The sequence below is a fragment of the Rhyacophila brunnea genome, unplaced genomic scaffold, assembly GCF_057557595.1.
Source record: "Rhyacophila brunnea isolate RB1 unplaced genomic scaffold, BYU_Rbru_1.0 scaffold_20, whole genome shotgun sequence".
NCBI lineage: Eukaryota > Metazoa > Arthropoda > Insecta > Trichoptera > Rhyacophilidae > Rhyacophila > Rhyacophila brunnea.
The window spans coordinates 20,211,790-20,235,772 of NW_028232860.1; the positions used below are offsets into that span (position 1 = coordinate 20,211,790).

Below are 23,983 nucleotides of genomic sequence, written 5' to 3' on the forward strand. Positions count from 1 at the left end.
TGTCTGTCTACAATAAGAATATCAGGGAACTCAGAAATAATGGGAACTGAAATACCTAACGGGTAAGGAGAAGCTGGCAACCGATCTCGAGTAAGGAAGAATACGTGATAAATTTAAACGCGTGTCAAGAATACGTCATACGTCGAATACTGATAACTGCACACGGTTTATGCATTGAAGCTCATTTAATATTGGTGTATTTATTACACACATTATTTCACTATATAATGTGTGGTTCATTTTCGTAGGACACACACATTCAAAACCCTGCGTCGAAATTTACTGTATTGGCATACCTATAGCCTTTCGGAATTCTGTTTATTTGTTTTGTGAAGAATACATGTATATAGTATATAGATAATATGTATACCTATCAACCGCGTTAAAATAAGTGAAACGTTTAATAACGTATTTTTTTTTTGGAAACATTTTTACTTATTCTTGAATTCCTAATAATTATTGGTTGAATGTATCTATTCTTTTGTACACATTGTAAAGTCGTTTGATATTAGGTCATTAGGATAAGATTGTCAGCTTTCGTATTATTTATTCTATTCGTACTTACGAACAACCTTGGTGAACCGTTGGGATGATATTGAAATTCTCGAACGGAGATATAAATAATCTCTAAGTGTAGCAGACAGTTTTTCTTTTGACAGACTTTCCTCCATTCTCCTGATTTTCTGTTTCGCATTTTTTCACGTCGTAAAAATCAACCCGCCGAAGGCCGTGCGGAAGGGAGACGAAGCTGCTCGCCGGATCGTCTGCTGAAGCGGTGGCGAGATATATTATGTTTGACGTATAAATCACTTGTTTATTTTTAATCTGTCAAATGGCCGGCATCACGTGCGGCCGGGATTATGAGTTTATGATCTTGGAATTTATTCGATTTATGAGTTTGTGCTCGCGAAGGCGTGTAATGTTGTGTGTATATGAATATTATGAATATGCCATGCGAAAACGTGTTTAAAAAACAGCTGATCGTAAGTATTTACGCTCAGACGTAGTACGCTCGTTTTTATTGAATTTGTTATTACGCAAATTTTATATTGTGTCTGATGTAATGCGGGCATGTTAACACATTCAAATTTAATGTGATTCTTTGACGTTTCAAATGGCCTGAACTGTTTTGACTGCGATTATAAATGTTTTATAGTTTGTAAATTTACGCTACAATATTATGTTGTGATTAATTCATTGATACAAACTTTACTACTGCCAACAAGAAACTGTATGTGTATTAGTAGGTATCGAATATAGTAAAAACATATTATTAAATAAGCACACTGTAAATTAGGTTTGTTAGTTCGAACAGCTGATAAGGGAGAGTGAGGGGATTGTAGCGAGACAGGAGTTCAAATGAATCCAATGTGAAATGATTTTAACCTATTTTCAGCTTTACTTCCATACCTATATTTTAGCCCAGTCTATAGAATAAGGTTTTCTTCAACACATTATTTTGGTTCACCCATTTATTAAAACTGATTAAGTAGATATCTACGTTGTTTTTCGCTGCGTACCTATGTGTTGCTATTTTATTATGACACTAGGATAATAATAATTTAAATGCACTATGCATGAGTGTGCTTAAGACTTCTAACTATAGTGCGAAATCTTTACGGTGATAGGCGGCGGGGCTTGGAGAACTAGATCCCCTCCTGTCGCGTTTCAGTACTTACAATACTTCGAAATCGAAAACCATAGACAAGATAATACGACACGAGCGCCGCCGCCAGGGGTCCTATGTTAGAACTTGCGAGTCCAAGCCGCCCGGTCGACATGACGTCATATGACATCATTGTGACGTACTACCGGAGTGATAATAGCGTTCGAGAAAATAACGCTAGTCAAACGGTGGCGTTATTCATTGTCACCATACACAAATAGGTGTTTCATCATAATAATATCTATGGTGAGCACTGTGTTGGGCGGCATGCCTCGAGCGTGTATTGGCTGACGTCACAATTACGTCATGTCGTCGGGTGACACACGAGTCGACAGTTAGGAAATCGCGGTGCAGGTCTCACGTTAAAGATTTCGCAGTCTAATAGAAAATTTAGCAGCACATATTCAACTATGTATATTCTTACTACTTATTATACCTACTTATCGTGGCTGCGGATGTATTAGCGGTGATTTGCGAAATTAAAAATCACCCTGCTCTCTTTCACATATCACTCGCTGTCGTCCTGTACATATTATAAACCTCTTAAATCACAACTATTGCATAGTAGCCAAGTGGATGCTTTATCTTATCACTGCATAATATGCCATTAAAATACCTACTATGCAAATGAAATTAAGTCCTCGAAATTGCTAATTATTCATATATTATTAACAATTAACATACCAACCGCGTTACCATGATGTTCGATGGTTATGGCACGAAACAAGACATGATAGGGAATGTCGAACGAGAGAAAGTGATGCAAAGTACACTCCACGATACCGATCGTAACAATGAACACATTTGCCTCGCCTAATACCTGCGCACAAGAAGAAATCGCTACTGCGCATATTCATGCTTAAATTCTTCCACTATACCTACTTATGTGGAGTTTTTGAAATTTTTATTTTATGTCGTGTCCGCAGGAGAGATGCGCGTAAATTCCTTGGTCATTTTTACTTCTGCGTCATGTCATCGATGGCAGAGACATGTACCCAGTGGCTACTTTTTTGTACACTTAACTAAGTAGGTAGGTACGTAAGCATTGTACGAGTGGTTATATTTTAAGCCCTGTTGATGTTACAGAGATTTATTATTCTTTGGGTAATACCTACATATTGTATATTCAATTTGTGAGAAATTACTTACTTCACCTTATCGCGCCCCGGTATTGGGGCATGGGGCAAGTGCAGGGTCGCGCCAATTCCCTCGGTCCATCGCCAAATCTTACGCCTCCTGCCATGCGAGATCTGCAGCGCGTAGATCGCATTTAAAGCACCACCGCAGGGTGAGGGAGGGCCGGCCACGGCGACCTAACCCTTCCTCTGGGGGCATCCGGAATACATTGTGAGGAGTACGGCTGATGATTTAATGATTGGTATTAACAGTTTCGACACCACCTTTTATTTCTTCTGAAGAATCGATTGCGTCTTCTGCGTCAAAGAAAATCGTCACTGGATGTACCAAGCAAGCAGACAAAATCACGTGTTTCGTTTTGTCGTCATCCAAACTGCGAAGTCTTTCAGAAACCCAGCTGAAAGCTTTTCATCTGACACCATTGAGAAAGCTGTGTGGTCCACGCTGCTATTTCCATTATTTTAATCAGCTAAGTGAAGGCATACAAAACATAACATAGGTACCTACATAGATCTTCATAATCATATATTATACAAAAGGTAAATTTAATACAGTATTGCGATGACCACCTACAAGAATTGTGTATTTATAGTAGGTTCCCATCTACCTACTACTATTATAACTATGTACCTAATCGAAATTGTGACAGACCAAAACCAAACGTCGCATTTAATCTGTATAAATACGCTCGTTCTGAGAATTAAAAAAAACATCATAACATAACTAACTGTTGTCGCGGCTTGCCACTGTTATCTCATTAATTGCAGGAAAATTCTAATAAAAAAAACCTCCCATTGACTGGATTCTTTAAAGCAAAAATAGAAAAATTTCTCACAATGAAAATGCGCGCGCATTTTATAGCCGGTCACCCGTGTTATTTATTATTTTATTTTATGTTTTCGATCATAGACAATTATTTTATTGCCGGGCAATCATAGATTAAAAATACTACATATTATTATTTATTATGACTACATAATTTTATTTGCAATGCGCGCCATCTCTGTTTCGGTGTTTCTACGCAAAATTAATGACAATTAACAATAAAAGTATTTTTGTATCAACGAAGTATTAATTATTATTACATTCTGTGTATTTAATTTACTAAGCATTAGAAGATATCCAGCGATATTTGTTTGGTATATTATATTCGTTATTATTAAGTACTTTAGTCAAGTAACTGAATAGTGCCGAGCAATATAGTCCATACCTATCGATGTTATACCTACCTAGTCTGCATATATCATAAATTAAACGTTCCTATAAACCTCATCATTTGTATGTAAACAATTTTGCGCATCTAGTACGATATCTACTTTCCCAGCAATTTTAGTTATCATTTGATTATAATAAAAATGATAACAACGAATTTGTTTCGCATGCTTTCAAATTTTTTGAACATACTTAGCCGGGCACAAAGTTTTGTCGATGTATTCGTATTTTGGGCGACGTACTTGTTTACTGTGCTACTTATTCTTTATGGTATGAGTGCTACGCGAATATAAAATAATTTTATTGTTTATTGTTAGCCAAGGGACTGATAAGATTAATAAGTATTGTTTGTATGATACAAAAAAGGAATTTGGTGATCCCCAAATTTTATAATGAAGTGTTGAAGCTAGTCGAATAATATAGTTAACTATCACCATAATAAATTAGGTAAGTACTTTACAAACTTTATTATACTTACATATTTCATACTTGGTAGGTTGGTCCTTAATTTGGCACTGCAGACCATTCAGTTACCCAGTATTCCAGAATCTATATCTCGAGCTTTTTGTCCAGTCGGTCTCACACACTTTATCTATGTCGCTTCTTGACATTATCGGCCAAAATCCTCCGGGATGAAATCGGGGCCTAGTGACTATTTAGTAAAATTCATTGTTAAATATGTTAGTGCAGTTAATATGTATGCAAAACCACACCCTTACACAGCAAGCAATATAACAATCGGCACGTTAACAGGATAATATGTGAAATACATGAACGCGACTTTACAGATTTAACTGTTATTACAATGCAGGTATAGTTAATTTCTCAATCATAATGAGTCCGGGAAAAACGAATATGTTCAGCATGGAAAGATGATTAAAACGCAGATGAAATATTGGAAATCGAAAACCACTATGTTAAAATTGTATTAATATAACAGTACAAACATATAGTTCAGTGATCATAAAAATAGTTTCCAAAGCCTGAATACGATATGCAGGACTCATGTTAATTTATTAAAAGATTAACGATCAGCTCTATTGGTAAGAGTTTTCAAAATTATGTTGAATATTATAGTCTTACTAGCAAACTAATCACACGCTAAAAAATCTCTAGGTGGTTTCTTTGCTGTGCTGTGATCAGCATTTCTCACACCAGCCTTACTCGAAATATTTTTAGTCCAACTGACTTACTTTTGGGCAGCTTATACGTAAACCAAACTAAACAATTAACGGTCTCCCAATCCGATTTGCATGGTAAATTCTTTTTTTCCTTCGAAAACATCGGTTAAAACCAAATATTAATAACACCCAGCCTACAATATAGTAAATATCTCCACCCGTCATGTACATGGCCACCCCATGACGCTATACATGTATCAAGGTGAAAAGATTATAATGGCTCACTTTTCGTGTCCTAAATAATATTTGATGATACCTATTGCCATGGACACGGCGCTGTCAATTTTTAGTGCCAACTTTCAATTTTCCTACGTGGAGAGCTCAGCCGCGAAAAATCTCACTTTATTGTGATGGTATGCGCGCGTACTGTAGAAAGCGTGATGTGATGTTGCCCGATCGAGCTCGCCGTTCGCCGTGTTCCCACACAAAGCGGGCGAGGTTGCCAGTTGCCACACTGGCGACTGGCAACGCCGCGCGGCGCTGGCGTCATTACTAAATTTAATGCGGCGAGCGGGCAACCTTGTACGCGCGTCCGCTACTCAGACGGCGGCGGGAATATGTGACAGCTACGATTCGAAATTTAGAATGTTTGTAGTTTGGAAAATTGCCGCCAGATGATTTATTTTGTCTCAATCTGACGTTTTCACAACAATCTCGCAACTTTTCGCAGCCTATGAAGTTTTGATGGGACCTTTATAACGAGTCAAGTTGAAACTTTACTTGGACAACCCTCTCAATATAAATTTTGTTTTACGTTTTATAAAGTTAGTAATGTACCTACCTACGAATAGGATTGGCAGACTTATCTTTATATTATTATGAATTATCTTATTATGAATAATGAGAAGTAGGTACCTAAGCGTTTCATTTTGAAATTAATATAAGTACTTACGTAAGTGTTTTCAAATCATACCTTCCATTGCGAATACCTACCTACGCATTGTTTTACTTCCATTAATAATTTAATTATATACCTACCTAGGTATACAAATAACTATAAAGCATCCACCTATCCATTGAATATAATTAATATTATTATCATTTCGTAAGTAGACTATTACTTTGGTAAATGGTTATTAATAGGTACCTAGGTATATTGTTTTTTGGGCTTCAAATTCTTGTTAATATATTATATAGCGCGTTTCCTAATATATTTTATTCAAAATAAATTATATAGCTAGCCAATGTTGATTCAGCGCGTTTATAAGTAAGTTTTCTACGTAGAGTTGGTATATCAGCAAAATATATTATGTAGGTATGTACGTTGATAATATAGCAACATCGAACCGTTCTCTCTACCGCATCTACTGTGTATGTGTGCATACGACGAGCCGCGTGGGTATTAGCACGGAACGATGTAAGCACCACCGCCATACAAACGCTGAGTAATTAGAGGCGAAATTCGCTTGGCACGAGAAAAGGTTCGAGTCTAGAATTAGAACCGAGAATATTGCCAGCCGCACTCACATCTTGCCTTGCCGCTAGCGACGACCGGCGGCCGATGAATAAACTACGGCGCCCCTGTTCTCTTCCGATGACAAGAACTCTACTCACTACTGCGTTCTAAAATTTGAATTTGGAATTGCACATCTGGCGGGCGGCTGCGACTGTTTCCTCTTGTTGCATTTAAAAAAAGAGCATACCATACGTTTGGGTTTGAAGAAAACTAAAGGAAAACCCTGTTAAATTTACATTATTTAAAAATACATATATAGTATTGAATATTTTTAAGTATTAACGTCAAACTAACTTTCTTCTGTTTGTTGTATACTTACCTACATAATCTAAAACTTGCAAGAATGTTTGAATCGCAAGCGAACGACTGCTTATGTCCGTAATTAACACCACCCGTTTTTAATGTCCTAAATTTTGTATGCCATACATTAGGTACGGTAAGTCCAATTTTGGTGAAATTTATTTAGTAGCATGTTAAAATTTATTTTTTCATGCTCCAAAATATGAATAGTAGGTACGTAACTCGTAATGTACCTATCAAAAACGATGAAATAATATGTAAAACTGTATGAAGGATAAACGTTAAAAAACAATTTTGGGTAACTATTAAAAACTTAACAAATATTTAATTACCTAGGTAGGTACCTACTTGATTTAAAAAAAACGCGAAACAAACATTTTTTAATTGGCCCTACAATCTTATGTGGATCTGCGCATCTATTCTATACACAATACTGCTATCGGCAGCTATCGAGGGTAGTTTTTCATATTTTAGTATTAGCACTTATTGTAACAATAATTACAATAAGTTAGGTAGTTGTAATTATTGTTACAATATGTGCTATGTTTTAACATCACCTCTCGGCTGTGCTAAATTTTAGAGCGAGTTTACAACAGTTTTGACTGATTACTTTAGACTGCTAACTTGTTATAGCAATTATAATACTTCCATACAAACATATGAAAAACTACCCTCGATAGCTGCCGATATCAGTCTTGTGTATGCGCTGGACCATCTCACGAGGTTTCCTAAAAGTATTTTGTTTTACGAGAAATATAATGTTAGTCACTTGCTCAATTTATTAGGTCCACACTTTATACATACTCTGCGTCCAAACACATATTGAAAAACAACATGTGAATTTTGGCCAGATCCTGGATTCGAACCCCACGGCATATAAAACTGACGCTTAGACGCCCGGCCATCGTAGGCGTCAAACATCATATTATAATATAATATAAAAAAGAAATGTTGGTATTTATAATAAAATTATTTGTCTCCTGTAAAGTGTCAATATGGACTTATAGTTTACCTTTTCACAAAGAATTTAAAATACATAGGCTGATTAAATTTAAAAAAATGCGCAAATAGAATAGCGCCCATGATTGTGCTGTTATCCTTCCACCATGAATTTTTTGAATAACTGTCCCATCCCAAGAAGATGTTGGAGGTTATATATACAGTTGTTTTTACGAGAAATGGATGTTAGCCACTTGATCCTCAACATATTAGGTTCATTCTCTGGGTGTTTGAACCCATTGAAAAATCCTGAATTCGATCCCGGCACCCACTACATTACAGGCCAACACGTTATCCGCTCGGCTACTAAGGATTAACAGTGAATAAAATAATGTGGGTTTCTATTTTTTTAACTGTCTTGTGTGATCCTTGATCCACGAGCAAGCTTCGTTGTTATACGATGACCAAAGACTAGGCTGGATACTCCTACAACGACAACCTCTTTCTCTTTGATACTTCATAATGCGGTGCATAAATTTTGGTACGAAAAATGGACGAGCGTCGAGTGTGGAGTGTGGACACGCAGGGCGACAGCCGCTAGAGCCGGGTGCGCGTTGCAGACAGCAGAGGCAAGGAGTCCACACCTCGAAGCACCTGTCGCAATACGTATAACGATTGGAATAATAACCGGCCGAACAGCCGGACGTCAGACGAGTCTTTCGGATAATAATACTTGTGTATTTTTTATGACACGACTGTCCTGCCCCGCGGAAGTCAAAACGCTGCTTATTTCTCAGTCTTCGCAACGTGTTGTCCATAGCACCTGTTGTATATTTAATGCTCGATGAAGACCTGCACTAACATCTTAAAAATAGCCTATGAAAGCATTGTTATATTGTGGCAATATTATGTTTATCGTTCTTCTCCATTGTGGGTGATTTAAAATTTAAATTAAGTATTTAAAATAAAGGAAATCTTATTAACCAGCTGACTTCTGTAGCTCAATGCAATAATTTACCACACTGATGTATAAATTATTACAGTGTAATAAAAAATTTACATTACCCGTTTCTCTAGTCAATCTTGTAGGTTAGTTTTCACGTTATGTACATAATTAGTACCTAATAGCCATCGATATTATAATAGTCATCATCAACCGGGTCGATCGACTGCTTAAGGGGGTACATGCTCGTCGAAGGTCAAAATTGAGTTTTTATTGTATATTCAAACCATGATCCTGGACACTCCTTAAACGTTGTAGATGATCTATTTATATACTTTTGAAGCCTTATTATCCTTTATAGTTATTTTAAACATTTGATGACTGCATGAAGTATTTTTGTTACATAAAATAGTATTCTTTTAAACCTCTCGCTCTAATGTTTTAGAATATAGTCATATTTCGGTACATAACTGTGCAGTGGTGTTAAGATTTTTTACATTTATTAATTTTTAAACGCATTTATAAAGCCATTAGCATAATTTATTACGAGATAATTTTTGTAAAATATTCACGATAAAAAATTATATTGATAATCTCTGTGATCCCAAATTTGACAAGAATTAGGCATTTTATTATTCAAAAAATCGGCAAGATTAACACATTTCAAGATGATTCTAAAGATATTTATTATAAGCTATGTTTTTGACCATTCAAGTGTGATAAACATCTTATGAATAATGATTGCTTTATAATAATTATTGACCTAAGAATAAGGTAGTGTTTTTTTGAAATACGCCATTTCTTTTGTCATTCCCCAGTGGTTAAGCTACAACATACGGCCGTAGCCATAAATTGACAAACTATAATTGAAGTAAAGAGTAAAATGATATTGACGCGCGTGTTTGAACATGTACCGTTTAAAAAAAAATAAAAAAAAATTCGGTTAGCTACATGTTCAAACACGCGCGTTAACATAATTTTACTCCCTACTTTAATTATAGTTTGTCATTTTATGGCTACGGCCGTATGTTGTAGCTTAACCACTGGGGAATGACAAAAGAAATGGCGTATTTCAAAAAAACACTACCTTATTCTTAGGTCAATAATTATTATAAAGCAATCATTATTCATAAGATTTTTATCACACTTGAATGGTCAAAGACATAGCTTATAATAAATATCTTTAGAATCATCTTGAAATGTGTTAATCTTGCCGATTTTTTGAATAATAAAATGCCTAATTCTTGTCAAATTTGGGATCACAGAGATTATCAAAATAATTTTTTATCGTGAATATTTTACAAAAATTATCTCGTAATAAATTATACTAATGGTTTTATAAATGCGTTTAAAAATTAATAAATGTAAAAAATCTTAACATCACTGCACAGTTCTGTACCGAAATATGACTATATTCTAAAACATTAGAGCGAGAGGTTTAAAAGAATAATATTTTATGTAACAAAAATACTTCATGCAGTCATCAAATGTTTAAAATAACTATAAAGGATAATAAGGCTTCAAAATTATATAAATAGATTATCTACAACGTTTAAGGAGTGTCCAGGATCATGGTTTGAAAATACAATAAAAACTCAATTTTGACCTTCGACGAGCATGTCCCCCCTTAAGGCCATGCATTAGTTGAGGCACGGTCTAAAAAGATCGTCGCTAGGCGATGCGCGGATTGCGGGTGGCGGGTGAAAATGACGCCTGTCAAACGAAATATTAATTGTCATATAAATCCAACATACGTCCATTTTATGTTCTGTTTATTGTTCTATTAGTAACAATAATAATATATTCATTGACATGTTTTCTTTTTAAAGTAAATGGGTAACGTTTTTAGTCATCTTTACACGATTTTAGAATTAATTGACCCGTCGCCATCACGCAGCAAAGTGACGTGTTCCCGGGTCAACATTCTCTCAGTGAATGGCAGCAAGTCCAAAATTTCGTCGCGCGTACAGTTGAAAATTATTTGGCGTTTCACTGATGCGTCACCTTAATGAAGATGTTCCCTAGCGAATACGGGTGCTCTTCTAGGTCCGCTACTTCCGTTGAAATTGATAGTGTTCATTTACCCGACCTACCGTATGACTCCATTCATACACAACGGATTTGTTTGACCGAGGTTTTGAAGCCTGGTTCGGTTTATTGCTTTATGACGGTTCGAGTGTCCTCAAAATTATCAGTATTGAATGTGCGTTTCGTTTACGTGAAAAACTTTAGTTCATGTTATGATACTGACATAACTATTGAAAATACCTAACAATATTATTATTCTGTCACGTCTTTAAGTTTGTTCTATATTTATCCACACTCAAGATTTAAACCTTGCACTTTTCATTATTTTTCTATTCCCTGTTCAAGAGATACGTCCAATTCTCATTTAAATCATTTAAAAATATAGGTAAGTACCTACCTAAAACGTAGAAGGAAATTCTTACATTTAGCTATATTTTGTATTCGATTGTTTTCTCCAGGTAAAGGACACACCTGACTGCGAAAGTTAGGTAGATCACCGATTTCGGGTTCGCATTAGTTAAATATACCTGTCGCATTGAAAGTTGTAAATTGCAAACCTTTGTATTATTATTATTATTACTACTTTATGCATTCCGACGCATGCAGTCACAGATCATGATAATTATTATTGTTTATGGTGTGCCCAAGTATAACAATATTAATTCTTTTTAGGCGGGAACTTTTTTTTAAATACACCGGCGACAATATGTCTGGCATATAGTATTATGAAACGAAAGGAGACAGTGTAATACAATATACTAATAATTCAGTAATAATATTGTCATGTTTATTGGTTTATTGCCCGTTCACACAATAAACTAAGTAATTATCTCCCTGTCAATACTTTTTTTGATTTGTGTTTATTTATTTACTGACTCACTGCAGCCATAAATGTCGTAGTATTGTATTTTTATTGCGATAGTAATTATTACTATCTTTACCTGTCTATCGTAAAGTAATTAATATCTTGTAAATTATTTTGAATATTCGTACGCATGAATACTTTTGTTTGGACATTCATATCTCCAAACATTTTTACCACACGACAGATTAATAAGATAGAAATGTGAAATCAACTTGTAATGGTCCAAGTCTTTGAAGCGAGATACCGTTTATTACTCTATGAAAATCGGGACATAAATTGCAAGAAACATAAATCGCGCCGAATATCCTCAAATATTACACATAATAATACAAACTTTAATGCAAACAGAATTAAATATTAAAAATAATATATTCTTTTAACACGTGTAATAAGTTTATCCCATATTTCTTCAAACTTGAAAATCGTACCTTGTTACAACCACACCCATAAGGTTACGCGCTTGTTTTTGTGTTACCTGAGTTTTATAGACATAATCGTAAGTATGTAGCTAAATAATATATTGTTGCTCAGGGGATTCGGATAGTGCCTTGACTACTGACGTAGGTATTTGGTGGACGCAGCAACTGAAGAATATAGGATCTGGTAAAATAAAATAAGTATACGTTTTTCATTAAGAGCATACTTCAGTGAAACGGAAAATAATTTTCGAATATAGATGCGACGAAATTTTGTGAACACGTCAAATTGTTTCGTGATGGCGTCGGGGGTATTAATTCTTAAATCGTGTAAAGATGACTAAAAAACGTTACCCATTTACTTGAAAAAGAAAACATGTCAATGAATATATTATTATTGTTACTAATAGAACAATAAACAAAACATTAAATGGACGCATGTTGAATTTTTATGACAAATTATGTTTTTTTCTGCAGGCGTCGTTTGCACAATCTTCCCGTCGCGTAATCACGATCGTTTTAGACCGTGCCCCAGCTGAGAGCCTTAACAGATAGATGTGAATAAAAAATGAAGTCTACCTAATTTGCATTAACGTTGCATGATGCAAATTCGCTTTTGCTCTTTTTCAACATTGTTGTGTTCCTCATATTGTAGATATGGTGTTGAAAAATCAACGTTACCTACATTGCAATAAGAGCGCATATTTTTATTCTGCTACCGTGTCCACTTTTATATTGATATTGAATATCTAACGCAACGACAATGGCGACAACCCGTTATCGTAAACGTAAAGCAACGAATGCATATAAAATAAACGGCCTTGCAATTTCTTCAATCCGACTACAAATTGATATTGTGGAACTCCTGGAAGGCCGATGAATACCAACCACTGCTAGAGATAGTCGGCATGATATGTACGAATCAAGAAGACAGTAAAGTCGGAATGAAGAAGAACTTTATCGTAGTCGACTGAAAACGTCGTGTTTTCTGTACCTAATTGAAAAGTTCAATTAATATAATAAAGATTTTAACTTATTTATTATTATTATTAACTTATATAATATGTAGGGAATCCAATCCCGAGCCAAAATTCTGATCCCGGGATTTCGGGATTACAATTTGACAATCCCGGGATCCCGGGACTAGTCCCGGGATTGGCACTTTTTCCATTGTTAATACAAAATTTTTATATTTACAAATAACATTGATAAACTCGGTCAAAAATAAATCAAGTATAATTTATACTACTCGTATTTAAGACATTTATTGTTAATATCGTATACGATCAATCTTGGAAATACACAAGTTTAACGGAGTAAAATATAATATTGTAATATAAATAATAATGTGAATTTAATAGGAGATTGCTGTTTCTGATAGTAAAGACTTAATGAATGGATTAGCGAGATTTAAAATAGTAAAGCAAATAATCATAGCGTACTTATGGCCTTTCCGCTTCATAAATCTAATTAGTCAGCCAAATATGAAACTGCTGTAAAACGTATGATACTCGTATCATAGTGGAATTACTTTGTTAAAAGTGCCAAGCATTGTTTTTTTCCAATGTTTCCATTTTTAATAATTTATGTGAAAAAATAAAATGAATCGGCAACCTACACATGGGTATAAATCAAACTTCATTCAAACTCAGTTTATTTCTAATGTAGTTATTTTTTATTAAAAGTATTTTTTTCTGTTATATTTTCGCTTTTATTTTATTTTCCATAAAAATTGATAAAAAAATCAATCCCGAAATCCCGGGATTATGTTAATCAATCCCGGGATTCATAGGTATCGAAAATAGCTCGGGATCCCGGGATTGGAATCCCTAATAATATGGTATTGTGTAGGTAACACTGCCATGTACCAAATATTTATCTATCTTTTAGTAATTAAGATTATAATATGTAATCACTAATTATTATTCTCAAAAATAGCCTAGTACGCACAGCTAGTTGATTACGCGCTTGTAGTTTTAAATTTCACAATCGCAGCCTCGAAAAGTATGCCAAATTCGACACTGTGTTGCGTACTTACCTACCTACTGCAAAACAGTTCAAACTCAAAGTCCCCATTTCGACTCTGCTATGTTTTACCAATACAGCCTTGCGCCTTGTCAAAATCATCGGGTGCTCGGAAAGTAAATACCATAAAATACATCTATCATTAACAATTAATTAGGTAATTAATACAGTACCTAATCAGTTTTAATCCTAATTATGGTTGAGTGGAAGCCAGCGTGAAAGAAATTTTGAAAATAGCCGATATACTGCATTATTTATTAGGTTAGGTTAGGTTAGGTTAGGTTAGGTTAGGTTATCATTCTTCAATTCATAAATTTACTTCCAGTAAATATACCTGTACCGCCTGTACCCTAAGTATTTATGATACGAAGTATTGACTACGGTACCAAACTAACCAAGTAACTTCTACTAACTTTTAGAAGTAACTTTTTATCCACAAAATATAAGGAATAATGAGCTAGGCACAGTGATGCCAACCGTACTATAATTATAGTACAATACTATAATTTTACGCCAAATATACCAAAATACTAAATACAAAAAATGTTCCTGTACTATATATTTTTTAGAAATACTTAAATTTTTACGCGTTTGTACTATAATTAGCATAGAAAAAGATGGCAACACTGGCTAGGCAGTAAAAACAGATATACAAAAAAACCGTTAAATTTAATTTACCCAAACTAATTTGTCTAAAGGAACTTATCCAATGATCGTATTAGGTATTTGGACTGTAACTTAATTATGCATATACATAGATACATATTATAATTATAATATAAAGTATGTTTATTAGTTTTTTCTCTCCTATTGTCCATTTTTACTATAGATTTCGTTAACATTTTGCTTAATTTGGTGTTCTTTTGTTTGACTTATGCTTGACCTGCCGTCTGAATTATTTTTATTTTAACAAATGGTATGTCTAGAACAGTTGGACGTATTTCTGCAAACAAGATCCAACCCTCGCGTGTAACTTGTTGAGAAAATACAATATTGGAGTTAGGATTGATTTAAAATGATATGTGACTATTTGATTTTATTAAAGTATCCCAGCAGATGTTTAAATTAAACAATCACAAATCATATTTTTTAAATCAATCATCCCTCAAATATTGAATTTTCTCAACACGTTACATGTGAGGGTTGGATCTTGTTTGCAGAAATACTTAAAGTTATTTTGTTTTTGATATTGAAAAATGTAGTTATTATTGAATTTCGATCAACGAAGCGACCTCGTGCGAAGCCGGGTACTTCAGCTAGTGTAATATAATAATAATCTACATACTTATTTGTCAATGATAATTAATTGTTGTTAGAATAAGTTGTTATTATTTCTAACAGGTATGTAAGCTGGTTACTTAGGTCCTACCGAAAGTTACATTGTAAACGTAAACAATTAAATATGTATTATTATCATGTGTTGCTTATTATTATAAAATAAATATTGTCCTAAAATTTGTAATAAGTCATTTAATTGTATAAATAATATTGCCCGTTATTAATTTTATTAATATTGTGTTATTTTAAAAATTCCAAAAAATGGATTCAAATAACAGTTTGTCTGTGTCTATGTTTAATTTGATGTTTATTCCCAGTGTTTCACTAAATAGAGATTTATTTCTATTTTTTCAGAACTGGGGACACAGTAAGCCAAACAAGGTAATAAAAACTGAATTAGTTTTCTTCCTTATTTTGGCAAAAGTGTTTTGTTTTATTTTTCATTAATATAAATTGAATAATTATGTACATAAGATATAACGATCAAATTATATTGATTATATATTGACAATTTATTTTTCTCCAATTCATCGATATAAATACACGGATATCTTATGTTTTTAGGCTTTGTGTTTCTTTTGAAATATTGATGTGATTATGAATTAAAAAACAAATTCATCCTTATTGCTTTTTTGTCTTTTAGATATTAAATATTTCACTCTGCACTCTATAATATTGCAGTTTACTTTACTGTTGTGTTGAAGGTACCATTTAAATCACCCTTTTTGAATTATCGTGAATCAGTGCATTATAATAATTTCGTAACAATACTACTTTCAATTATTTGATAGGACAAATTATTATTATTTTAACGTACCTAATTACTTTATATCACAATCAACTACATATTATATTGATATCAATAGCATGTAGGTACCTACCTAACTAATTTGTTCATAATTTATGAATTCCAATACATAGCTGATGTCTTTTCTGATATAATATATATATATATATATGAATATATGAGATAACTTTATAACAATAATTGAGGTGATGAAGATTAATAAACCAGTACGTACAAATGGTATAATATAAACATAGTTAGCAACACTTTTTACATCTTATAATGTCGTATATAATATATCCGTGAAATATGATTCAAACATCCAACATAAAAAAATATCCTAAACATATACCATGGACATGGAGTAGGTATAACAAATAATGTCGTTATTATATAATTTAATGTTTTTGTCGTGATACCGCGACCCGAGAACTACAGGGTTCTAAGTGAACAACTGCAGCAAAAAAGTTATGGGCTGTTGAAGTTTTGAACGCTTGTATTTTGTTAATTGTGAATGTTTTCAATTATTTTTTTGATTGAATATATCAATGATGGTACTGCTATGTTGTAACTATCAATAAAACTACGTTAAAACTAGTTTTTAAGGGTTAATTTTATATATCATAAATTCAGTTAGAACTTTGTCCACCTGAAACTCAAACAAATCGCCTTTACTACAAGGTTCTAACTGAAATTTGTATGGAAATCCTGGTGATTCAGAACACACAGTTTCACTTTTCATGTTAAAATGAATAAAATTCTTGAAAGTTATCTAATATAATATTATTTTCCGGAGAAAATGTATGGAAATTGTTGGGAAAATGAGAAATTCGGAAAAACTTAAATATTTATTTGTAATTTTAAATTATGTTGAAAATTAAATTTAATAAAAATACAAAACTATTGTTGATGCAACAAGCCCAATGTTTATTGTTCAATTTCAACTGGCTTGTTGTCTTCACATCAGATACATTTATTGTAATTGTGTATACAAGATTGTTGTTACTAATGGTTGAGGGAATGTTGTGTAAAAATTCTTCTATTAAATTATTCGCCTCAGTTTTAGAATAAACTTCAAGCCAGCAATCTCAGGAATAGGGATTTTATAATACAACATAACCATTTTTTCACCTCTGAGATTTGAAACATCTCAAACATTTATATCACTTCCAGGAAGACTTTTAAACCTAAAACATTAAATCAATGAATGAAATAACCTTAAAATACTCTCAATATTTTTTTTTAAATAACGATAATATAATTAAACCTTAATTATGTTTCATAATATTATAATTCATCTATTAGTGAGTTCACAATTTACTGTTGATATCAAATATCACGAAACATTTTTTTGAGGTTATGTATCTCAAAGTTATAGTAGTTTCTTTAAATACTCGTGGTTTCTAGTTAAATATACTGCATGAAGTCCTAATAATAAATTTAAAATACATAACAACAAGATTTTACTCTTCATATTGCAATTAAAACCATGTTAACAACTTTAAATGTATTCACAACCACGAAATGTCAAAGCACATAGAACTTTGTAGAACGATGGATCTTTTTAGATTATGGTAGAACTCTGTAGTTCCACAGTTATTCTGTAAAGTGCACATAGAACTCGGTAGTATTGGGGTTTAATGACAAAATATAAGAAATATCAACCTCATATTGATATAGTATGTAGATAATGTGACTTGGAAGACTGCCTCATTATTACTTTAGTTTGGCCAAAAATCGACACTTAGAACCTTGTAGTTCTCGGGTCGCGATACGTCCTCCTTATAAACAATAAATAATTACAAGATAAAAAGAACTTTTTATATACAACGTTTTTAAATTTTCTGTTGAATCATATAAACTTGACTTGACTGGTTTAAAGATCAAACAATTTATACTTGATAGAAATACTGAATAATGAAAATGTCATTTCATATTGATTTCCATAGTAACGCACGTATATTATTATTTAATAATTTAGTTGCTAGGACCCCCTAGCAACCAATAATGGTATCGAAATAACTTTTCATACAAAACAGAATTAACTAAAAATGAATTCAATTCTACTTAAATATGGCTAAAAGTATTAAAAAAATGCATTGGCACCGTGTTCTGATATATTCTAAAAGTTTCAGATGTCTAGCTAGTAATAAGAAAAACGTTGTAAAAATGTTGTAATAAAAAATATTATAAATGGCAATAATTGTAAATGGAATAGTAATAGACAATCATTTAATAACGAGACCTCATTTACAGAATCTTGAAAACAGTTATGTAGATTTTACAAAAAATGAATAGGTATTAACTTTGAAGTCGATATTCTCAACTTGGTCACTTGTATTAGTTCAATCTTTATTAAGTTAATAAAACTATTAGCAAAGCTAATTAGTTTCGATATAAAACTAATTGTATGGTCCAAATTAAGTATATTATTAATAAACACCTTCTGTTAGTGATTGATAAAATTTTCCGTTATATCCAAGAAAAGTTTTTTTTATAACATGGAATTTCATAGTTTAAGTCTTTTAGTAGAGGCCTGTAAAAATTGGGCATTGAAGTTTACAATCTGATAATTATTATTATTCCTCTGTAGTCTGTTGATGTTACAGGTTCAATCATTATTTAAAACAAAGTTTGTTTACACGTGTAACATCCTTGTAAAGGTATGTTTTTAATCTTTTCGTAAATTAATATCTGATGTGTTGCTCCTCACAGTAGGTACTTATACTATATACATAGGATACGTGGAGTCTACGGAGTAATATTTAGGGAAAACCCACTTGTGAGCATTTGTTTTGCGAACACTCGATATTATTATATGTATCTACCATCAACCTACGTTATATACAGCCTTTTGCTATATAAGCTGTTCTGCTTGTGTGCCGTACGCGTTTATTATAGGCATATTTATGAAACGTGAGTAATAATTAATCAGTGATAAATTATTTTACCAGAATAAATAACATTGTGTATTAAAGTCATGTCACTCGAGAGCAAGGCATGATAATTTTTCACTTGTTTTCTTTTACAAAATGCGACAGCTCCCAGGAAAATTATCGCAGATTCTAAAATAGTATATAACCGTAACCGGCGTAACCTAATGCAAGATAGCCTTAATATATGTTTATTATTAATAATCATTCTGATGGATTTTTAAAATGATTGTTAGGTTCATGGTTAAAACTATCCACGAGTTTTGAATGTATCAAATATAATATAATTAAGATTTTCTAATGTTCAGAATACAAGTGTTGCAGTAATAGAAAATTAGTTATATCTATCTTTTTCATTGCTTATTTTATTGTGGATAATACAATACTAAATATGCGAAATCAAATCATTTATAAATTAATATAATATTAATATACAGCTGAATGCAGAACTATTGTAACTTACATTTGAAATTTTTAAGGAGAGAGTTTTTGAAACAACTTACCGACTGAAATTATTTATTATTTTTATGGATACATGTACGCATCATATTTTAGTAGGATTATTGATGAAAAAAATGGTACATATATATGTTTATATTAATAATAAATAACTGAAGTAGGCTGTTTTAAAAAACACTTCTGAAAAATATTTCAAATGTGAGTTAGAATAGTTCTGCATTCAGCTGTATATTGCAATGACGACGGTTGATGGAATTTAAATTACAATCAATTACAAAGAATTCAAATAATTAGTACTTAAATTTAATAATGTGAAGTATTAAATGCGTTAATAATAGACGTCTAGAAATTGAATGTTGTCCAAGTGTAGAATAATGTGAAGTATTGAATGCGTTATTAATAGACGTCTAGAAATTGAATGTTGTCCAAGTGTAGAATAATTATTTGTTGCATTAATGGTTATATTCTTCTTCCGTTGTTCAGGTAGATTTTAGTTACAGTCGTTACAGAGATACTTAGTTGCGTTTTCACATTCATCAAAATTGAACACTAATTACCTATTGACTTATATGAGCAAGCGTCAATACTGAGTCACCAGCGTAGATTATATCATAATAAATAAGTTAATAGTTTATTCTCTCTGGTGTAATGTAGCCTTTATTGATGATGATTGGGATATTATATTATTAATTTAGATGAAGCGGAGTCAATTTATTGATATTTCCCTTAAATACTATTCCAGGTTGTATCTTATAAAGTTTAACCTATATTCATAGATGTGTTAATCATGTTATGTTTATTATGGCATTTTAATTTTCTGGTAAAACTGCACCAGTCGATTTTTGTCGAAAATTAGATTAAACCCATTTAATATTTTTTTTTCGTTTTAACACTGGATTGGTAAGTCATCCATAAGTTTTACGAATTGAAATTGTACTTCAGTAGAATATAACTATTTTCAAGTTAATCATAAATTTACTTGTTTTAGCCATTCCAAATCATAAATAAAAATAATAATTCGTTAGGAATACCGTTTTATTTAGGTATTGTTATAATTATTTTAGTTTCATTTACGTAGGATCAACAATTGCAACGTAGACATTGCAAAAGTAGCTTATTTTTAAATAATGCGCTCCTAAGACGTTGTTATTTTCGACTAACCTAGTTTTACCCGACAACCATATTTCTTTGTAAATGCTTTGCTGGGCTCAAACGTTCGCTTAGTTGGTTTAATTATTTTATCAATAAACATTAGTGTAGTAGTTGGAGAAGCTCAATTTTTGGAATTATGACTATTTGCGTACATGTGTAGGTATATTATAAAACCAAACATTCACATCTATGGAAGCCTACGTAGAACGTAGTCTTCGGGACTAAATACGTAACGAGAGAGCGAGACGGGGATTATACCTGTAGAAACAGTCAAATAACTTTGTGGGACTAAATACCTAACGGTAGAGAGGGACGACGCCATACAGAATGAACGTAGTGCCAACTTGGCGTACTGGAAAACTGAATGAAAGAGCGAGACGGAGGGTTTAACTATAGAGAAAGCAGGAGCGAATTTAGGCCTTGATGGACCCAAGACTAATAGAGGAGGGTGGGTCAAGTAATAATTGGACACACATCCTGGGCTAGTGGACATTATAATTTGCCAGTATTTTTAATTCTAGCAAAGTGGGTATTAATTTGAAATTCATTTTCAACAATCTAATATAATAATGTTAAAGAATTTATTAGAAAAAATTTTATGCTGTAAAATCATTTGTAACATATTCTGAAGAGTAGTGTTTCAAATACGACGGCATATCGTCGCTGTAGGATTGGTTTGTCGAATAGACCAAGTGTCAAATGTTCAGGAGACGAAAAACAAATTTGATTATCCTATATTTAAATACACGAAGGTATTTAAATTGTTGTTTTTACAGCATATGAATGCTGTTTTCATTACAAAGCAATTTAAAGAAAAGGATGGTTCTGGTCCATTTAGATACAAAAATCATTCTGCATTAAAAGATCGATTTCGACAAAAACGGATATTCGACAAGCCAATCTATAGCGACGATATGTATTTTCGAATTTGACAATGTACAGATTGGGCACCCAAAAAATTCCGAATAAATGCTGCTAAATAATGGGTCCGACCGCAGATTTTCAAATAGATAAAGTTCATTTTTAACAAAGATTCTGAAGAAAACTGCCACAATGCAGTAGTTTTAACAAGTTTTATGCCACCCTTTTTTGCCCTTTCCTTTAAAAAGTCTCTGTATCGTCTTTTCTGAAATAAAAATCGAGAAATTACTCATTTTTAGGTCTTCCTTCTCTCTCACAAATAAAATTGTTTCCATCTAAAATCAAAGTGTGGCATTTTTGAGAGTTGGCAAAATTTTCCCGTCTAAAACTGTAGAAAAATTCGAGACCTTTTTCAATATACGAACGGCGCCGTGGCGTCCCTGAGAGTTGTTCACCATGCAGCAGGGCTGCACGGCGCTCAGTTCGAATACCACTATTATAATAATATAGACTATATAGATCTAGAAAAGAAATCTATATGACTACTAGTTTTCATACCAACTCTCAAGTGGCGAAGTCCCTACTCCCATATTAAATGCACTTATGTCAAACAGAAATATGTTTTATTGATTTTTGAGATATTATTATTGAAAACCACAAAAGGCTCCATCTTGAAGAAGATTTATCATCTTTTGCTTCAACCTCATAATATTCTTAAAATAATCTTCAAAATCTCAATAATATTTTCTTTTCGAACGATTTTTTATGAGCAGACCGACATGTATATGGGCACGGTTGTTTTCAGAGGCTCTTTTCTTGTTCATACATAGTGTCCAATGGTTTGTAAAGACTGGCTGTTACGCAATGCAAAAGAACGGCGACCTTTCTACACTAGCTTGACAGAAAATGAATAATAATATCGCATGAAAACGTCACAATACCCGCAGTGTACTATCGCTGTTAATTTGATTGCCTGATTCGTGTCTGGATCGGAGTACGAATGAAACTAAATACGCAGCGGGTGCGAGCGGGACGGAAGACATTATCGGCCGTATCGAAATTGGAATATAGCGGCAACCTCTCGTCGAGCGGCCGTGTCAGTTTTTTGGGTTACTTTTGCCGCCCGTTGGTTGTGCCGCCGACATCATTATTTTCATCTAATGATTCTGGTCACTTACATACTTATTTACCCCAATAAATTTGCCCACACAAATCAATTGAAGAGTTTGTTAAATTTATTTATTTAAACTTTAAGAGACAATTTTATTTATTTATTTAAATTTGAATTAAAATAGCAGTTTATAAAATTCCAATAGATTTTTTTAAACCGTTAATTGAATCAACCCATGGCTGGGTAACAGCTTTGAAAACCCGTTAAATTAATATTTTATCTTACGGCGTATAGTAAATGCTATTAAAATGTCAATGGTAGCAATCGGCGATTGCCAGCTGTTTTGCTAGGCCTAGCAGCTTGAGATGGTGCAGACGTTATTTTGAAGGCCAGACTCCAGAATAGACTACGCATATGAGTCCAAATTTATATTGGCAGTGACGACTTGCAAATCGTAAAACTGTCAAATCAGCGAATTGTCAAACTGTCTAGGGTGAATGAAAATCCATCCCGAAGGGAAAACTATGGCACCGTCTATATATTATTAGGACGCCAAGCCAAGACCTAGCGAGACAGACTGGTGACCGCCAGCTGGCTCTGCTAGTTATAATTAAGTAGGGAATGAAGGGTGGCAAAGTCCTGAATGTAATAATCCTTGTCTGTTTGGGTCTAAGTTTTATATACTTATGTTATTCCTGGCTTAATCGTCAGATTTTTTTTTTATTTGTTTACTGAAATTATTCTATTTTTTGATAACTGGTATACTTGTTCAGAAAAGGAACAATAAACATAATATGCAGTAATACCTAATTCGTGTGTGTATAGATGTTTTATCATGAAAACGCGTCACCAACCTGCTAATTCCGTGAGCAGACCAAATAGAAACTATTTCTATTGTGCATTTTCCTCTCTACATACATAGTAGGGTGCGCCTTCATCAGATAACACAGCTATGCTAGTTTTATAAGTACAAGAACTTGATAAAACTTCTTTCATCGAATGACAGTTGTTACACTGTTTGTATTGTCTTGGGTAACTGCTCCTGAGACAATCCCAGTCCCGTGATACGCCAAATTAAAACCGGGTATAGTGCGGTGTGGCTTGATGCGGCAATTAATTTCAATGTTTGCACTAGCTGGTGTTGTGGACAGTTTGGTGACACGTTTGGCTCACGGGAAATGCGAATTCCTACCTGGCCCAACAGTCCAAACTATGATCAAATAATAACTGGACA

General features: G+C 33.1%; 1 protein-coding gene and 1 long non-coding RNA gene across 4 annotated transcripts in view; one reads left to right on the forward strand and one right to left on the reverse strand.

The window, feature by feature from the left end:
* The window catches only part of LOC147071352 (uncharacterized), a 139,388-nt gene that overhangs the window by 66,555 nt on the left and 48,850 nt on the right, over window positions 1-23,983 (forward strand). For 2 of the 3 annotated variants that reach the window (XM_085948337.1, XM_085948338.1), the window contains exon 2: window positions 15,801-15,827. The exons of the other annotated variant lie outside the window; for it this stretch is intronic. In XM_085948337.1, coding sequence (XP_085804463.1) covers window positions 15,801-15,827 — 27 coding nt within the window. The remainder of the gene's footprint in view (window positions 1-15,800; window positions 15,828-23,983) is intronic. 3 annotated transcript variants of the gene reach the window in all.
* LOC147071354 (uncharacterized) lies at window positions 17,069-18,005 on the reverse strand. Its single transcript, XR_015070817.1, has 2 exons — window positions 17,899-18,005; window positions 17,069-17,420 (listed from the first exon to the last, which is right to left on the reverse strand). It is a non-coding gene; the product is annotated as an uncharacterized LOC147071354 (long non-coding RNA).